The 19,414-nt window shown below is 37.3% G+C and overlaps 2 protein-coding genes across 3 annotated transcripts; one reads left to right on the forward strand and one right to left on the reverse strand.

Annotated features, from left to right (window-relative positions):
* Positions 1 to 588: 588 nt before the first annotated feature.
* LOC111594454 (probable aminopeptidase NPEPL1) lies at positions 589 to 17,243 on the reverse strand. 2 transcript variants are annotated; one of them, XM_023307749.2, is made up of 6 exons: positions 17,048 to 17,243; positions 14,876 to 15,888; positions 14,664 to 14,820; positions 11,503 to 11,679; positions 979 to 1,089; positions 589 to 914 (listed from the first exon to the last, which is right to left on the reverse strand). In XM_023307749.2, exons 1-6 carry the CDS (start codon positions 17,123 to 17,125, stop codon positions 783 to 785), a joined length of 1,668 nt encoding a protein of 555 aa, XP_023163517.1. In that variant the 5' UTR covers positions 17,126 to 17,243; the 3' UTR covers positions 589 to 782. The 2 variants fall into 2 exon arrangements, with proteins under 2 accessions (XP_023163517.1, XP_023163516.1); XM_023307748.2 differs by lacking the exon at positions 17,048 to 17,243 and adding an exon at positions 15,952 to 16,165.
* A 294-nt stretch (positions 17,244 to 17,537) lies between these two features.
* On the forward strand, positions 17,538 to 18,398 carry LOC111594457 (kinetochore protein Spc25; the record flags this gene model as incomplete). The annotated part of the gene is made up of 3 exons (XM_023307753.2): positions 17,538 to 17,746; positions 17,809 to 18,013; positions 18,080 to 18,398. Coding segments are annotated over exons 1-3 (642 nt in total), but the record flags the coding sequence as incomplete, so codon positions are not given.
* Between the last annotated feature and the right edge of the window lie 1,016 nt (positions 18,399 to 19,414).

The raw sequence follows: 19,414 nt of genomic DNA on the forward strand, positions 1-19,414 counted from the left end.
GAATGTGACTTGCCTCCAATATACCCCTTTTACCTTGAGCCAGGGCATTAAAAGCACAAAAAAGGTAAGGTAAATTGAAAGGCGAGCGAGCGCGTTTCTAAATGAAATTTACCAAATAAGATTCAGGCAGTCTGTGTAGTTTGGATGGCGGCGCTGGCAGAGGCGTTGGGCGTGGCTGTGAATCTGTCTTTCACGCTGACGCTGACAGCTGACAAACCCGCGAGACTTGCGCGCGCGCGCATCTCTGAAAAGTAGGCAACAAAGACGACTCGACGCCGTGGCACAATGATGTTGCAATTTAATTTGTATTGTTAGCTGTTGTTGACGTAGCTGCTGCCGTTGTCGACGTTGTTGCTGCTGTCGAGACAATTGCAGCCGCATCACGTTGTTGATGATGATGATGATGATGAATCCACTTAAGCGCCAAGCACAGTTAGCAAATGGGCACAGCAGTCGTCTAATTGAAAAGCAAAGGGAAGTGTACAGGCGCTGTACATGTGTGTGTGTGCACAGGTGAGTGTAAAAATTGCTCAAAACAAACACACTCACTCAGACTCACACACACAGTGCAAGTGACAAATGTTCTCCTTTCGTTTTAATTCATTTTATTGCCTGGCAGCTTATTCAATTGGCTTTTCAACTTATTTCGACTTTAACGCATACATGTTCTTCATCTGTGAATATGTATATAACTGAGTGTGAGTAGGTGTGTGTGTGTGTATTAACTTGATTGAAATGCAAAACGCTCGACTTCACAGCAATGCGATTGTTGCACGCGGCTGCTAATCGCGGCAAATACGCTTCGATGGCGGCTCCTCGTCGCCTGGCGCAATCGACTGCAACAGGCCGCAGCTCGTGTGGCTGCCAAAGAGCGTTAGCAACAGGGCGACGCCATAGCCCGTAGCACGCTCACCCTGCCAGAGATAGAGAGAAAAAGTATTGCATTCCGATATACTATATTTCTTTACAATTACTTACACAATTGACGGGCGTAGCCATGTCAACGTGCATCCAAACGCCGGGATAATCGAAGCCCAAATGAGCCGCCACAAAGAGACCGGCGCAAGAGGACTGTGCATTCTGACGATCCTGTAATGTGAGATATAAAGGATTAGGCATAATTTATTTAAAATATTATTGAAATGTTATACTTGACTAAAGACAATCAATAGAAGCCTCAAAGTGCAACTAAAAAATAACAATTTACATTTGCTATCCTAAGAATCTAAATGCCACAACTGAAGCCCAATTTGTCTTTAGAATTGAGAACACTATCTACAGTAACTCAGCTCATCACATTATATGATCAGTTGCATCCTGCTGTTGCCTCTTACAGCTGCTTGTCGCATCTTATGTTATCTGCAGCATAATCGTAAAATACAACAAAAAACTGCAACAAGTCTATGTCAGCAGCGTCTTTGATATTAAAAAGTATCCCGCAGTGCAATGCAACAGCAAAATATATAACTGCTCATACGGACACACAAAATCACACATATATATATATAAATATATACATATATATGTGCACATGACACATACATAAATATCTCTATAGATGTGCTAATGCCTAAATTATATGCCAGCTACCACGTAACGGAAACTGTCGCTCTACTAACTTGGGCGGAAATTACAACGCTTAAATGGAAAACATAAAATACCATTGCTTGGCACAATGGGTTAAATTCGATTTTTTATAAGCAATTTCTAAAGTTTTTTAAGCCTATAGTAATTTAAAAAAAAATATTAACAAAATCAGATAAATATTAAGTCAGTTGATCAATGCATTCTGCCAACTCCTGTCTCAGTTGAATTTTTGAAGTACAAAAAATAACAAATAAAACTTGTAGGTGAAATCGTTATATATAAAAGCTAATGCTATAAAATACCAAATTAAAAAAAATATTAAACTAGAGATTATCACGCGGCATATATATTTATATATATATATTATATTTATATATATACATAATACATGTTAAGTTGAATAACTTAGAAATTCCTAAATAGTTGAGTTTTCAGTACGGGCTTCAGTTGCCGTACATCCAGTAAGAGCTTAGCGCAAGTTTATATGAAATAATGCAACATAATGACTAATTACATAGAGAAATTTAGTTAAGCCCATTTTCTTCTTTGTTTCATAAAAAAGAAAGTATAAGTCTGATATAATTTAAACAAATATTTTAAAAATTGTTATGTGTCTTCATCTGTATTTTTATACAGGAACATATATCTCTGGCCCACAGTGCTACATATTAAAGAAAGCAATACGTACGCCTCTTTATGTTCACATGTTGAGAGAAAGAGAGCGAGTGAGAGAGAGAGAGAACATACGCCTCTTTATAGACAGTATGAAGAAGAAACTAAACTCAGCAGCAGGCAGGACAGCAAGAAGACGAACAACAACAACAGCAGCAGCAGCAGGAGAGAAGCCATGCACAGAATATTGCATGACAACGTGTGATAGTCCAAGATGAAAATCACACACACACACACACACGAGAAGTCTTTCGTCATGCAGCGGAAGTTTAAAGTCTATTCAAGCCAACGACTGCTACCGCATGTTACTGTTGTTCTTGTTATTCATATTGTTGTTGTTGTTATTATTATCGATGTTTCAACTGCTTTTGGCGGTTTCGAGTTGTTAACAAACTTGAGCTGCCTTTTGTTATGAAACTTGCCACGAAACTTGTAAGCGAGGCAAAAAAAAAAATGAATGCGAATAGTTTCTTGTGGAATTTCAAATTAAATGTAATCGAATCTATTCGTTTTATATTTTTATATACAAACAGTTGTATATATATATATGAAAGTGTATTGAAAATAGTTCAATTAAAATGCTGCCCATGAATGCAAATCAAATTGAATTGTTTGCAATTAACAAATTATTTGTCAAACGAGCTAACGAGATTTTATGATACTTTTGACTTTGTAGTCAATAATAAAAAAAATACATTATATACGAGGTAAATATTTATGTTTTGTTAGAGTATTGACAAGTCATATTCATTTTGTATTTACTTCAAACAGCAGCACAAATGGAAAAAAATAATAATTATTATAAAAATAATAATAATATAAAAATAATAATTTTTTAGACATTTTTTTAGAAATTTTTAGAATGCTTAGAATTTCAAAAAACATTATTTTTTTAATGTTTGCTGAGTTAATATTCCAATTCAACTGAATTCAAAGTAACTATTTTTACATGATTAAAGCAACTTTTTATATATTCATTGAACTAAAACATTTCTATATAGAAACAGTTTTTGAAACTAAGTTCGACTCTTCGATCATATCTAAATTATAGATAATTATCGTCTGTCTAGCGCAAGGTAATTGCCTTAACGTCGCGTCGTGTATGCCCCACGTCTCGTTAATTTTCATTAGAGGCTTTCAAGTTTGCTCATTGTGTGTTGGCTGGGGCTCGGCTCGGATAGATTTATTCAATGCTAAAATCAGCTCAGTCAACCGACTGCCAATGCGGCCCATGCGCTTTCATCAATAATGGCAAACATTTGTCAACATAATGTCATTAGCATTGATTGCATTACGCAACGCATTGATTGTGTGAACCTTTTGTAAATAGCCGAATAGCAAACGCACGCCCACACGCCCACCCAGTCGGCCACACATCAAGTTTGGCATTGGGTCGGCGACTAATTGCGGTTAGGTACGTGACCAGAACATGCCCCATGCCCCATGCCCCATGCCACAGGCCCACTGTCAATCACGCCACGTGTGCCACATACCTAACTCTATGGCTATTTTTGATTTGATGCCATTCGCTGCTGAAAGCATCCCGTTTCAATTTCGATTAACGTGCATTTTAATTAACACACAAAATCAATGCGCCTCTCACGCACTGCCCCTTTCACAGGTGAGCTGTAATTAAAAACAAAACGTTGCAATTTGCCAAAATTCGAAAAATATTTTACAACACTGAAGAATAGTGTGCAGTAATAAGAGATGCAGTTGCGAGAGTAGCGAGCAGCTAAATGAGAGGTGCAGTGAGTAAAGATATATTGAGAGAGAAGCATAAGAAAGTGAGAAGCGCATTGAAGCGATAATCAATCAAGCAAAGACAATCAATTAAGAAGCAGCGAAATCGATTAGAGTGAGAAAATAAACAAAAAACAAGAGCGAAATTTAAATTAAAAATTAAAAAATAATAAAACAAAAGCATCCACAGCACTACATAATGTAAAATAAGCACGATAAACAAGTAAGAAAGCTCTAGTCGGGGTGCCCGACTAGGAGATACCCTGATCCCAGTCCTCTGAGTTTTTTTTAAATTTTCCGTAGTTTGTATCGAATATTCAAAAAAAAAAGAAAACAAATAAAAATCAACATTGCGAGACCAGGATTCGAACCCGTATTATTTGCGCAACGTGCACAAACTCTACCAACACCGCCACTTCATAACTAAAAAAAAAAATAGAACAGTAAAAAACATTTCATCTTCACTGGTCTCGAACCCGGCCCAAGCGGCACACGAGCGGCGCCTCTACCAACGCAGCCACTGCCCTTCTTACGCGAGACGTTGCAAATTTGAACATAAGTAGCAGCAATAATTCAGCACAATTCAATCGCAATTTCAATTCTTGGAATAGAAAAGAAAACACGCATTTGAATGTATGTGTGCACACGCATAGGAAAAATGCGTGCGCGTGGCGCTGCTTACATGTGCTTTTGCAAATTAGCCAAACGTTTTGTTTAATAACTTCTGTTTTACTTAATGGATTTTAATGAAATTTTCAGCATATGATCTACATATCCTATTGGCATGGTTGAGATGCAAACGCCTTTACATAATGGCCCTAGTTCCAACTAAACTTAAATTCTAAGAATATGGGGGAATTTGGAGCCGGTATCCAAAATCCAACAAAAATCAAAATTGCATAAAATATACATAAGACTAAATACAAAATTTGGAAGCTCTAGCTCTTAAGACGTTCGAGATATTATTTATTTACTGCATTTCAATAATGTTTTTATTCGATAACAATTAAATGTGAATAGTTATCGAATATTTGAAACAAACTTGACCTGCGCGTGCTATACACGGACCTACAAAAAAAATTTCAAGTCTCTAGCTCTTATAGATGCTGAGATCCACGCGTTCACACATACGGACAGACGGACAGACGGACAGACGGACAGACGGACAGACGGACAGACAGACAGACGGACAGGGCTCAATCGACTCGGCTTGTCGTCCTGATCAAGAATATATATACTTTATGGGGTCTGCCACGCCTCCTTCTGCCTGTTACATACATTTGCACAAAACCATTATACCCTGATTTCCCATTTTTAATGGGATCAGGGTATAAAAATACATAAAAGAGAACTAGAATAAAAGGCAAGGGAAGAAAAACAAATGCAACGCTGAAAACTTAACTGAAATGCTCATTATCTTCATCTATTCAAGTAAATTACGTGTAAGTGTGCTCTACGCGGAAGTCTCCGACGCGCAAATACCCTAACCAAGTGCCTAGCTGCTGAATGTGTAAGCAAACAAACAAAAATTTGTTTACATCAGATCTAAAAGCTCACTGAATATATCCCAAATGTACAGAGGCACAGATCTGCCTTTTTTCTCTTTTACAATGGGAAAACTTCGCTTACAATCGATGCTCAACTTAAAGAGGTCGTTAAATCCTTAAAGCGGCAAACACTTAAGATAAGCATTAAACTTGCGAGACGCTGATATCAATGACAGACGTTTTAACACTTTTCACGTGCTGCCAGTGGGCAAACGTAATGCCTTGAGGCAGCAATGTATTGGATGCCTTTGACTGGGTTTCAGTATCAATTACACATTCATTCAATGGGCGTCGCAAGGATTTGCAGAACCAAGCCGACAACCGTTTTTATTTTTTTATTTTTTTTTTTTATTCAATTTCCCCCAATGTCGCGAGACGGTTTAAAAAACTTTTCACCCGCGGCGTGGGCGCGGTCGCGGGCCAAAGGCAAAAGAGCAAAACGAAAATATTAGAAACAGTCAATGCGAACGACGCCTGCCTGGATTCATTTTCTTTTACTTTTGCATTTTCCCTCTTTCAGTTTTCCTTTTTCTTTCGTTTTTTTTTTCTTCGGAGAGACGTGCAAAAGTTGAACGGAAACCAACACATAACAAGCGGAAAGATTTGTGTTAACAAAGTCGTCGGAGTGAAGTTGCGCTGCCACGCCCACTACGCCCGCCCGATGCCCGCTGATGTAAGTAGGCAACGGATATAGCGGGACATTGCGCAAATTACGTGACTTACGGTCGAACAGGCTGGCCGGGACTTAAAAATCTGCATTTAAACTGCCGCAGCACTAAGCTCAAGCATTATTTATAAACTGTTGGCATTATTTAATCAACAGCAAGACAAACACAAAGCGCTAACAAAATATAATATTTGGCGCCGTGAGGTCGCTGCGTTAAAGTGAAAATAAAAAAAAATACGAACATAAAAATAAACAAACTTTGGCGCATAAAAAGTTCAATTTAATTCATTAAAAAGCGTAAAAAGTCGCGCTCTACAATTGAATTTAAAATGTTACCGCTTAATAAAAATTTACCAACTGCAATACAGGCAGAAGCAAAATATCAAGAACAAAAAACAAACCGAAAGAGAAGAGGTTTAGCTAAGGCAGATGCCGACAAGCAAATACACTTGCTGGATTAGATAATTGTGCTGGGATAAGCAAAGCAATTTTTATACGGAAATACTTATGCTTATTAACTTATAGTTTATATAGATAGATATTCCATATTATATTTTTCATTGTTTTGTCAGTCACTTAAGCCAACAAGTTCCAAATGGTCGGAATGCTCAACTAACTTTGCTTATAGGTGCTTTGGCTCCTAAATTTTGACACCTGCTTTGCTTATAGGTGCTTTGGCTCCACTTTCATTTTGGCCTAACAAAAAACAATTAACCAAAGAATTTCTTTCAAATTTGTTGCCAAAAACAATAGACTAATAATGCCGCAGCATTACCTAGAACTGCCACCCTGAGACGCTTGCAACTGAAGAGGGCTTTGAAAGGACAGGATTGAGTGGACAAAGACGTTATCTAATCAAGCAACTGAACAAGATCCGTAAAACATTTTTTGACGAAATTTTAGATACTTTTTGAGCAGACTTCGCATGTGTTCTTGATCTTGATCAGCAGTCGGATCAAGCTGTGAGTGCATTTGCAAAGACACAAATTTTTGGTTTATTTCGCTCTTTTCAAGTGCTGTGAGAATTTGTTCTTATCACTAGGTTCCGGGTGTATCCTAGTCGGGTGAGCTCAACTGAAGCTTACATAATTGAGCTTAAGCTCTAAACAGCGTTGCTCAGTAGTAGTCTGTGTCTCAACAAAAGACTTTGCTTTTCTCAAAGATAACGCCTTTGCTTTAATTAATTTTTATATAAATATATATATATGTATATATGTATATATAAATATATCCAGTATTAGTTTTTATTCCTTTTGCCCAATCAGCTTAGTTTATTTGCTGCTTTGCTTATATCTGCATCAGCTTAGAGTAGTCGTGCATACACTTGAAGACAAAACAAAGCAATTACGCATACGCCCCTTGAGCAGCCCAACCGTCCACAAACACTCACACACACAGAGAAGAGACACCGCAACACGTTGCTCGGCTTGGCCGTTGCTGGGTTTATCTAAAATTCATGCTCTCTGGCCTCTGCGCGCTGGCTGCTTTTTACGATTTAACATAAAAATCAATTACCAACAATGGTAAAATTTCACAGTCATAAAATTTGAGTAACTTTGCCCGCAGACTACGAAAAACGTCCTCGATGCCGCAGCGTGTCTCAAAATTGAGAAACAATTTGAGACGTTTAAATCATTTGATTGTTTTATTCTCTTCACTTCTCTTCGTTTCTATTTGCTGTCCATGCAAACATAAACTTCTCAACTGAAATGCGATTTTTTACATCTATATAATAGTTATGTGTAAGGAATTACATCATAAAAACGAAGCTTAGATTATATAAATATTATAGAGCAATATTTCTATGGCATGCTTTATGAAAACATCGTTTTTATAGAAATAATCATCAAAGCAACATTAAAAAATGCTTTTAAATAATAACTAATCGCGGAGTTATATTTTCATTTTCCATATCTATCAACAACTAAACACAGCAGCAGTAAAAAAAAACTTCGCAACGTGTTAACCGCAACCACAACATGGCTAATGATAGGCTGGGCGCTCGCACAACACAAATCAGAAACGGCATACAACAAATGGCAGTCAGTTATTTAAAAGCCAGGCTAATGGACAACACACCAACAGCAACCATGGCCTAACGACCCACCAACTGCCCATCAAAATAAGCCAACAGCAGCTGATGCAACGCAAAAAAAAAACAAACAAAAAAAGAAGAAAATGAAAAAAGTGCGGGCGCCGCTCCGCAGCGAACCGCCAACCGCTAACAACACTCATAATCCCTCCATTTAGCGGGCAACTAGCTGAGCCGCGCTGCCAGGGCACACAGAAAAAACTCATGTAATTTAAGCGCAATGCGTGAGAATTTGGCCAAAAGCAGCAACAGCAGCAGCAGCATCAGCAGCAGCAAAAAATGAGCAGAGTTTCAATTGATATATTCTAGCTGAGGTGTTAGATCTAGGGCAACTAGGACAATTTGTTAAGAAACTTTAAGAGAGCGCATATTTATCTTAAGATTAAGATCTTTAGCAATATATAAAAAAATTTTGTTTCGATTGACTGATTGATTGATTTGCTGATTCTGATTGAACAGAAGCGCTGCTTAATTGAATTTTATTGTTTTTTTTTGTTTAGTTTTAGTGATATGAAAACGTTTTAAACACAATTTCAGTGTGGATAAAGACTGCGGGTAAGGTGCGGATAAAGTGTGCGGATAAAGTGCGGATAAAGAGTGCGGATATAGAGTACGTATAAAGCATGAATAAAGAGTGCGGAAAGAGTGCAGAAATAGTGCGGATAAAGAGTAAAAAATCGATTTTCAAAACCATTTTGAAGCACTTAAATATCAAGCTAATTATATACTTATCTATTCATCTCAATTCACTAATCAATATTTTTATATTTTTGTATTGTTATAAAAAACATTACATTAAATTGCTGAACAAGTTTCCATAATGTTGATATACTTTTTTCAGCTTTTCTTTATCAATTCATTGGCGAGATTTTGAGAGCTAATTGAGCTATCTCAAGAACTTGAGATCTTTTCATATCTATCTATATTTAACAACATCTATATATCACATATTTCAACTAGAGCTCTAACATAACTTTCGTATAAAAGCTGAAAGCTTAGCTCAAATTTTAAGCATAGCCTGATTCAGGCCTTTAATTATATAAAATGGAAACTTGCTTCAATTATGTTTGACTTTTCAATGCTTCAAAATAACTATGCCTCTGGGATGAGCTAATGTAGAAGATAAGTATTAAACTGCTCCTGCATTAAAGCCTGGTTTATATGAATTAGATATTCGGCAGCTGGAGTCGAAGGCGAGTCGAGTTTAACGTTGAGTGCATTTTGAGTTTAAAACACTTTATCACAGGCGAATTGACAAAGTGCGCGTCGCTGATGTCACATCAAATGCAGAAAAGGGGGCGTAACGGAGCTGTGGGGCTACTCGATTTTTTTTTGCCAGTAAAGACAATAACAACGAACGTCAAAGTGGTCGAAAAATCAAACAGCCAACAGCCAGACGGGCAGGTGGCAGGCAGTCGAAGCAGCTCGGTTCATTTTCGTTGGACTGGGGCCAGGCAGATGACAGCAGGCAGCTACGAGTGGTGCAGGTAGTGGGCAGGCAGCCATAGCCATAGCCACTTGACCTCCGCCCTAGACACCTACGCACCCAGACACAAGCAGGCAAGGCAACTGCGTGTGTGTGTTTAGCCTGGCAGTCGCCCATGGCGTGACAATGATGAATGACCATTGATCCGAAGCGTTTTAGACGTACAATAAGGTAACTCGATTTGGTTGCTGTTGTGGCGTAGCTTGAGGCACCTACGCAGCAGCAGCAGCATTTCCGTTGCCCAGCCCACTCAATGCTTTTCCCAAGCGTAGATTGAACGCCAAAGTTTTTGATACATGTGAGCAGAGGAGCGTGTATGCACCATGTGTGTGTGCAAGTGTGTACAAGTGTGTGTGTGTGTGCAAGCTAGCATAAATCACAGTAATACTAATCAATCTTTAAACCGAACATGACGTCCATCATTTTTCGCAACATTGCGGCGATAAAAAATAGAAAATAAACCTCGACTGACCCTGATAAAGTTAATTAAAATTGTGTGTTACATACACACACACCACACCACAAGCACACTTTGGTTTACGAGTATTTGTGTGTGTATTTCTGATGAGCCAAAAGTAAAAGTTGGCGTGAAACTTTATTGGCGCAGCAAGAGATTTGCAATGCATGCTTTTGGTATTAACGGAGCGATCTTTATGAAAAGGTAAATGGATATATATTAATTAATTAATATGAATATAGAATATATATATTTTTCAAAATATTTCGCATAGAAGTATAGTTTTATCATAGATTTTATGAAGCTTTTAGTAAATGACTAACGGAATAGAGCAGCTTTGCATGTCCAAGTTGTTGACAGACTTGATATAAGTTATATAAGCTATATATATAACTACCACTTTTAATGTTACAAGCAATAAATAAATACAACATTAAATTTCTAAATAAAGTATGAAACAAATATGAGCGGTCTAGTCGGGTGTGCCTGACTAAAAACTACCCTGAGCTCTGCGTTAAGCTTCTACTCTAATTATTCTTCTTGCATACATACATAACCAGCACACACACACACACACACACACCCACAAGCACTTAACCCGCACAGTTAACTTGAGCATTCAAATTACGCCTAAAGCCCCAAGCAAAATTATGGTTTATAAGAAAATGAGATGAGTTATCACACACAGGAATATATACTTCAAGTCTCTAGCTTTAATAGCTTAGGAGATTGATGCTCTCACACAGGCGAACAGGCAAATATGGCTAGATCAGCTCAAGAATATACACACATTATTTTGTCTGCCAAGCCAACTTATACCTGTTACACAACATTTCACATTTTTAGGCAGATGCCTTAGAAAAATACTGAGATATTAGGAAATTAATTTCAGTTTCAGCTTAAGCAATGTGCTGTGAATAAATGTCTGAGATACATTGCAAATAGTCTTAGTAGTTGAGCAATATTGTACGCCACTAATTTTTTTGAAACAGTGAGAAGTGAGGAAGCATTTTTAGGCTTACGCTTTGTTTGCAATAAAGTGCCACATTTGTTGCAGCAAAACCAAAGTGGAGTCTAGAAAAAAGGGGCATGAAAAACGATATAGTCTGCTTCTTCACTTTTCAGTCGTATGCCTTGAAGGTATAAAGTGCGTCTGTGTGTGTGTATGAATTGTTTGCCTTTGGTCGTCAAGCACTTGAAACTTTTCTCCTATTGATTGTTTTTTTTATGTGTGGAGTTGAGGGTACTTACCGCAACAGAGTTTTTCATATCAGCAATGGCCGATGCAAATTCGGAGAAATGCAATTCGGGGCAATAAATAATGGGCGCCAATAAATCGCCGGATTTGCGTCCGGCCTGCAATGCCTTTGATTCCCATGGCTCCGAGTTTGTCAATATGGCGCCATGATACTTGCCCGTGGCAACACCCTGCAACAGAGCGAAGAAAGAGAAGCAAATTTAATATGTATACGTAAAATAGAAAACACAGAAACATAAGAGAGCTTTAATGGCCCGGCCATCCGAACTGATAGAAAACATGCAATATTCAAGTCGAATGTGCTAACAATAAAACTGCACAGCAGCCCAAACATCGTTAAGGTGGCAACCTGATGGGGGAGGGGGCTGGGTTGAATGCAGAACAATGGGGCCAGCCAAGCGGCGCTGCATGGTTTGCCCCAGCCAAAATTGCGAGCTTCCGACGCGACCAGCAATAAAAAGGTGCAAGGTTATTTAGCACAAGCAACACCCAAAACAACGGCGAACCATGGACCACGGCAACGGCATCCGCGCCAGCACGAGGAGTAGCTGCAACAGCATCAAGACCAGCCAAGGACTCTAACAGCGCGTGTTAAACTACAGCTGGACAAATGAAAGCAACAAACACAACAACAACAATAGGTGTAACAAGCAGCAGCAACATAAAATGTAAAAGCACAAAAGTGTTGGCTGCTGTTTGTTGCTTGTTTCAATATACCCTGCAGGAAATTTTAGCAAAAGTGATGTGAAATTTGATATTGAACTAAAAAGGCTAGAGTTGGTTTAACATATAAATATACATAAATAAATATACATATAAAATAGAAATTCAATTAATTAATTTGTTAGAACAGAAAACTTTATAATCTCTCACTCGATACTGCCTATATACTTGATACTTATAGTACATAGTGATATAAAATACCGTTATGTGCTATATAGTGACAAGATATTTAGGTAAATAATGACTTAGTGTAACTAATCTAGTAACTGTTTATAAATATAGTAAAATCTTTGAACAAAATACTGAATAAGAGCTACATAAAAAAAAATACATAAATATTCTCAATTTAAAAATAATTTAAAAAAAATATTAATAATCCAAAAATTATTAAAACTTAAATATTCTGTATTTAAAAATAATAAAATGAAAATAAAAATAATAAAATAAAAAAAAAATAAGAATAATCCAAAAATAATAAAATAAAAAAAAAATAAGAATAATCCAAAAATAATTAAAATTGAAATTAAAATTACTAAAAATACTTTCGTTAGTATAAACAAAAAATTTATAAGCAAAATCAATCTAGAGAAAAGTTGTCTTAGAAAATGTTAAGTATTCTAAAATGCATAAATTTTTGGTAAAGCTAAAACAGTTTTTTATATAACTGAATTTCTAACTAAATACATAAGCAACATAAGAATTTATTGCTAAAGGGTATTTCAAAGTGCAATCCATACAAAATAGTTGGTTGAAGTTATTGCTTTTGTTGCAACTTGTTGTTGCTGTTGCTGTTGTTGCTGGAGTCGCAGTTGCGCCAATGTTGGCAATTAATATTATTGCATGTTGCCAAAGTGTTTCAGTAGCTGTACGTGTGCGTGTGTGTGCGTGTGTGTGTGAATGTGTAATGAAATTAAATACAACAAGCGTCAAAGCAAATTCTAAACAATTTTACAAAAACTCTCGAAATGAAAAGTGTTGACTACGTTTGCTCAACAACTTTAGTTGCACTCAAAACGCGTTAAGTTGAGTTTTCCTTTTTTGATATTTTTAGTCGCCTTTTTATCGATGGGACAGGATAGGACAGCGCTGCTCAGCCATTTGTGCCTTGTCCTGTTCGCTATCCCTGACCAGCTTCGATTTATTTTCCATCGAACCACAAATAACGCAAATTGGCATCATATTTTAAGCAAATTGCATCCAAGATTTATGGTAATTGTGCAGCATCGCAGCCAATGCCTTCAACTGCACCGCTCGTCCCTCCTTCGACCCAACAAAATGGCATCAACCGCAAAACGGGTTTGCCTCGTTGCCTTCATTGTTGCTGTTGTGCATTCGCACCAGCAATTGCTGCTGCTGCGGCTACCGCTTCAAGTTGCCGCCGAAAAAAAAAAAAACAAATTTGCAATTTATTTTTGCCAATTAACCTCGTGACTTTTATAAAGCGTGGCATAAATTTTGCATTTAGAAACGTTTTAAAAATATGCAACCCAGACCCCAATGCAATTCGTCAGGCAAAGCAGGACGAAAACTGCTTTGGATAGTCGATAGAAATTTGATAAGATATTAATGCATAAGGAAGGGATAGCAGAAAGGAAACTTGTAAAGAACGGGAAAAGCATTCTGGTATAGTTATGAATATAGAAGAAATATTGGCAAAGCCTTTGACAGCTGTTGGCAGTTTATTAACTTAAGAATAAACTGCACAGAAATGTGAATATAGAATTAAAAGAGATCTAAGGAAGATCTGAAAGAGAACCAAGACTGAAAGGGATGTAAGCGTGAAAGAGATCTGAGACGAAAGGAGAAATAAGACTGAAATAAATCTAAGATTGAAAAAAATCTAAGAATAAAGAAAAATAAGACTGAAAGGGATCTAAGAGGGAAATATATCTTAGCTTAGAAAGAGAACTATGACTGAAAGAAATATAAGGCTAAAATATAATTAAGGCAAAAAGAGAAATACGACTGAAATAAATTTAAGACTGAAGGGGATGTAAGAATGACAAGGATCTAAGATTTAGAGACAGACAAAAAGGAGATAAGCTTATACATATCATTCAAAAACAATAGCAAATATACAAAGGACTCCTTACAAAATTTATGATATCTATAAGAACGTTAGTAACAAGGATAACAACTTTGAAGACATTGTAAATATTTAGGATAGGTAACAAAATATAATGAAAATATCTAGATTATTATAAATTTAAGAATTGCTTACAGTCTATAACAGTATCTTAAGTATTCACAAAGTAAATATAATACAGCTGTGCTAAGTATTTAGTCAAACATAAGCTGGGCCAATCATTAAGCTGACAAATTCAAAGCAATACGAGCTATAAATTCTAAAGAAAAACAAGCCATAAGCAATCCCTTATGTTATCCATAGTTATAGCAATTTCTAACTAAATCCTTCACAGTATTTACTCACTTGAGCGCCCGTTAGCGTGGCCATATCAAGTATAATGTTCGCCTTGAGATCCTTGTTGGCAAAGCAAACGCCATCGGCAAGCACCAGACGACCCTCGGCATCCGTATTGTTGATTTCCACAGTGCGGCCAGAGTACAAGGTGTGTATATCATCGGGACTGCAATCAGCAAGCAAATATATTAATTATAATAGCAAATGGAACATAAACTTACCGCGTCGCATTTGGACCCACCGAATTTTCGGCCAAACAGAAGACGGCATGCAGGTTATCCCTGAAGCCGCATTTAACGGCCGCATAAAAGGCACCCAGAATAGCTGCTGCACCGCCGCAGTCTCGTTTCATGCCCGGCATGGCTGTTTTGCCCTTGATGCTCAGGCCACCAGTATCATATACAATGCCTTTGCCAACGAGTGCAATCGTTTCCTGTGCGCCCTTTGGCTCATGCGAGAGCACAACCAGAGCTGGCGGCACAGCTGCCGCCTTGCCAACGCCATAGATGCCGCCAAAGCCGCGCTCCTGCAGCTCCTCGCCGCGTATGATTTGAGGCTGGAGGGAGAGCTCTTTGGCAAACTCGCTGATATTTTCAATAAAGTGATCTACATTCATCTCGTTGCAGGGCGTGTCCACAATGCGTGCAGCATGGCGTATGGCACGAGCCGTCTCGTTCAGGCAATTGAGGTCGTCCTGGCTGAGAGGATCCTTCTCCACGCCACCATCCTTATCAATGATAACAAATTCCACATTGACCACAGAGCGTAATGCGTGGCCATCGCCACCATCACTATTTGGCGACTTGGCACCGTTGCCATTGCCCGTTTTGCGCGAGTAAAGGGGGAAAGCACGCACCACAGCACACGCGCTGGCAAAGAGGTTCTCGCGTTCGCAAACGAGCACAACACTCTCCTCGTTCACGTTGAGCACATGGTTCTTAACCAGACGCGTTATCGAATGAGCCCGCGAGCCGGTATTATGTCTCGACGCCTTCAATGGCAATGCGGCGACTGTAGCCACATCCAGATAGAGCGAACACTTATCCGTTGGCGCCGGATGCAGGCAGGCGATGGCATTCTTAAATGTCTCCTCATTGACGCGCGGCTCCAATTTGCCAGCCAGCTGGCTAAACTTCAACAGATTCAAATGGCGCAACTGGCCGATAATTAACACCGGCTGCACCTGCGGATCCGTGCGACTGAGCGACGCGTTAAACTTGATGTCCGTTGCCATCTGAAATGTGTGAAACACCGAATTATTGCTTTGACTGCACCTTTATTCGCCACTGTCCGCTACCTTAACACTCGACTTAGTATTATTTATGATACTCCATATCGACACAAATAAACTTTGTACTCGAAGCCTGGGCGCATGACACAAATTGATTACAGCAACTGATTTCCCTCTGGCGCTAATCATTCCTCTAAATAAAGCTGATTATACGCGTTTACAAGACACAAAAACCTTAATACTACTACAACTACATATTTTAATGAAATCAATGCCGAAGTGATTCTGATGGGAAAATATTCTCCCGTAACAAGTTTGCACAGTATTTAACAAATAAATAAATATATAAATTTTTAAAAAAATTAAAATTAATATTTTTTTTAATTTTTGGAAAAATTTTTTATTTTATAATATAATTTTTTGATTTACTTAGTTTCAATTTTTTTCTTAATATTTTTAATGTTGATATGCAAAAAAAAAAATTAATATATTTAACATTTTATAAGCTCCAAACCTACCAATCTTTAAGTTGTTATTTTACAACTGTGACAAGATTACGTTTTTGGTTAAGATTCGTTATCTTATCATATACCTAAGCAGCACCAGTAATATATTTAAACAATAATAAAAATAAAAATAAATTAAATGTCCAGCCCTGGACCAAGCAATTGTTCATTAGTCATAATAATATAAACATATTCTGATCTATAAATAGCAAATATACTGCATAAAATAAATAACAAAATAACATCTGCAATTGCCAGCGACAATAAAAAGAAATATAATAACAATTTCGTATCGCCAGCTGCCGAATATGGCACACGCTGATAAGAGAGAAGGTATTAAGATTTGCGACGTCATCAATGCTGTGGCGCAATGACACCGCAAACGGCGTGACCTTGTGCGTGAAAATAAAGGCGACCAACAAGTGGATGCTCTGCGCTCTTTTGATGCCATTGCCAATTTAACATAGAGTAACCGTTATATATGTATGCATTTGTGCAGTTAAGTGCTTTAGATGGCAACACAAACGTTTTTTATGCAAATGCCTTGTTTATTTTTAGAATCCAAGCTGTATTCCCTTTGTTCGCAAAAATCCACAAAAAACTTGTTCGTTCCGCCCCTGCCACCGGCATCTGAGCACACGTAAATATCTACTTACCGTTCTTATTGGAGCGGTACTGCTATAGCCGCAACGAAATACTGTGCGTAACGCGAATGATGTATGCAATATACGCATCAATATTTTATATGCAGCAACAAGCAGAATTCACTTGTTCTCAAATTTTTGCAAATCTCGATGACGCTTCTCACTTGCAATTTTTGCCGGCTATCAGTATGATAATTCTAGCTAGGCAATCGATAACTTTTCCATACGTTGTATGCGATATGTGGCCATACTTGCCCCAGACGAGCGCTCAAAAAATAAGTTCTCTGGCAACGCCGCTAATTTTAAACTTTTATATTAATTTATATTTTCAGCGACGATTAGTTGCCCAATCAACTTGAGTTAGATTTAAAAAGTGCCCAAATTACATTACAAATCTTATAATTAACTGTTAACTAATTTTAGGAAGTGGCAGTTGCTTGATTTTGCTCATCTCTAATATGAACTGGAATGGAATGGAATGCAATACTATCAGTCTGGCAACTCCAGTTATTGAAGAAGCGTCATTTGTGTTATATTCAGGCTTTTGCAGCGCTATTTATTTAAAATTTTCGTAAAGCACTGATTGAGAAGGAATGTCGAAACAAATTGATACGCGCAAACGTCTAATGGTAATGTTACAAAATGATATAAGTTTACAGCAGCAGGAGAACGCGCTAGCTAAGCAAAGCACCAAATTTCACAATAAAATGGGTAAGTAAAATTGTTCACAGCTGCATTTGTAATTTGAATTACAAATATTATTTCATACATAGCGGGAAGACAACAAACTATTAAACGTCAACAGCGAAAATTGGACAAATTAAATGAAATGTCAAACCTGCGCCAAGATGATGAAGAAAATCGAATTGCATTTGAACAAGCGATGCGCGACAAGTTGTCAAGAGAGCAACAAAATTTAATTGAAATGCAGAAGGAACTCGCTACAAAGAAACAACAACGAGACGATATGATAGGATTGTGAGTGCAAAGAATATCTATATTTATCCCTGTATGTATACAAGCCACCTACCTTCCTTTTTGCAGCGCACGCACTCTGAGTGAAGCAACCAACACTTACATCAATCTAAACGCTTTGCCCGCACGCGTTAAAGGAGTCGCCGTTCTGCCAGATCAGGGCGAATGGATACCTTTTAATTGCGATGCCTACGATCTAAAGGGATTAAATACGCTTTGGTCACATCTAAATAAGCCCAGTTCCACAGCTGAAAAGTGGCAGCAGCTTTTCTCTGTAGACAGCTCCACACTGCCAAGTGCAGAAGGAAAGGAAAACGCCAATGCTTCGATGTCTGTAATTGAAATTGATCTTACCTCGCCGACATCTAACAGATCAGTTGGCGAAAATACAAGAAAAATAAACAATAATTCAAATATTTAACTATAATTAAATCTATATAATAAACTATTATAAAACTATTTAATTATAATGTAGTCTATAAAATATATATACATAATTGAGAATATACTTAAATAAATAATTATAAAAATATATATAAGTAATATTCAAAATATTTTATTATTTTTTAATCTACATCATTAAATGTATATGTATATAAATAAATAGAAATATTTAATAATTTAATCTACATAATTATATAATTAAACAACGCAACTTAATCGCCGCCTTACAAATGCAAACTCATCGTGAGCGTGCGTTCAATACGTAGAAAATACATTTTAATGCTCAGACAAATAAACAGAATTAAATAAATTAAGTTCATGCCTCTGCTGCAAAATAGCAATTCAAATGTTCGATTAAATCCAAGTATTGAAACCCATTATTATATGCCTAGACTAATTAAAAACTGATTACGTATATATTTTTAGTATATCAAATTGAATTCTCATAAATTGTACGCTCAACCCGTTGCGAGTGGGATCGAATTAAGATCTTTGTAACAGGTAGACAACTAAGAGCTCGTGCTTATGGAGCTGTTAGATGTCATGCGAACAGATAGGAATCTGTTTTCAAATGCTTACACGCACAGATCAATCTGTATTTAGGAACTTAAGCTGTCAAATATTGTATATAGACTGTATATAGATACCAACTACGTATTAGGATAAATCCATTTATATTCAAAAATATCTTTGTTGTTGATTACAACTTGACTTTACATAGGGTATCTTCTAGTCTGTCGTCTGGCGCACTATTGTTTTGTTTTCGAAATTTTCTGATTATACTCTCCATGTGCAAGAGTCAACTCGTGTTTATTAAATGGTTTATTTCCCGTTTTTTTTTTGTTTTTATTTTTGTGTCTGGAGCCTCTTAATCAAATATCGAACCACCATTCTTTAGTTGGACTTATATACAGAGATTGTGCTGTCGCAGTCACAATCGTTATTGAAAAACATTCCATT

This window comes from Drosophila hydei, unplaced genomic scaffold, assembly GCF_003285905.1.
Source record: "Drosophila hydei strain 15085-1641.00,03,60 unplaced genomic scaffold, DhydRS2 tig00008119-arrow-pilon, whole genome shotgun sequence".
NCBI classification, from domain to species: domain Eukaryota; kingdom Metazoa; phylum Arthropoda; class Insecta; order Diptera; family Drosophilidae; genus Drosophila; species Drosophila hydei.

Coding starts and splice junctions, on each gene's coding strand:
- LOC111594454 (XM_023307748.2), bottom strand. CDS start 16,074: ATGATTAGCGCCAGAGGGAAATCAGTTGCTGTAATCAATTTGTGTCAT. Junction 1,090..11,502: donor ATATGAAAAACTCTGTTGCG/GTAAGTACCCTC, acceptor CTCACATTACAG/GATCGTCAGAATGCACAGTC. Junction 915..978: donor TGGCTACGCCCGTCAATTGT/GTAAGTAATTGT, acceptor TATCTCTGGCAG/GGTGAGCGTGCTACGGGCTA.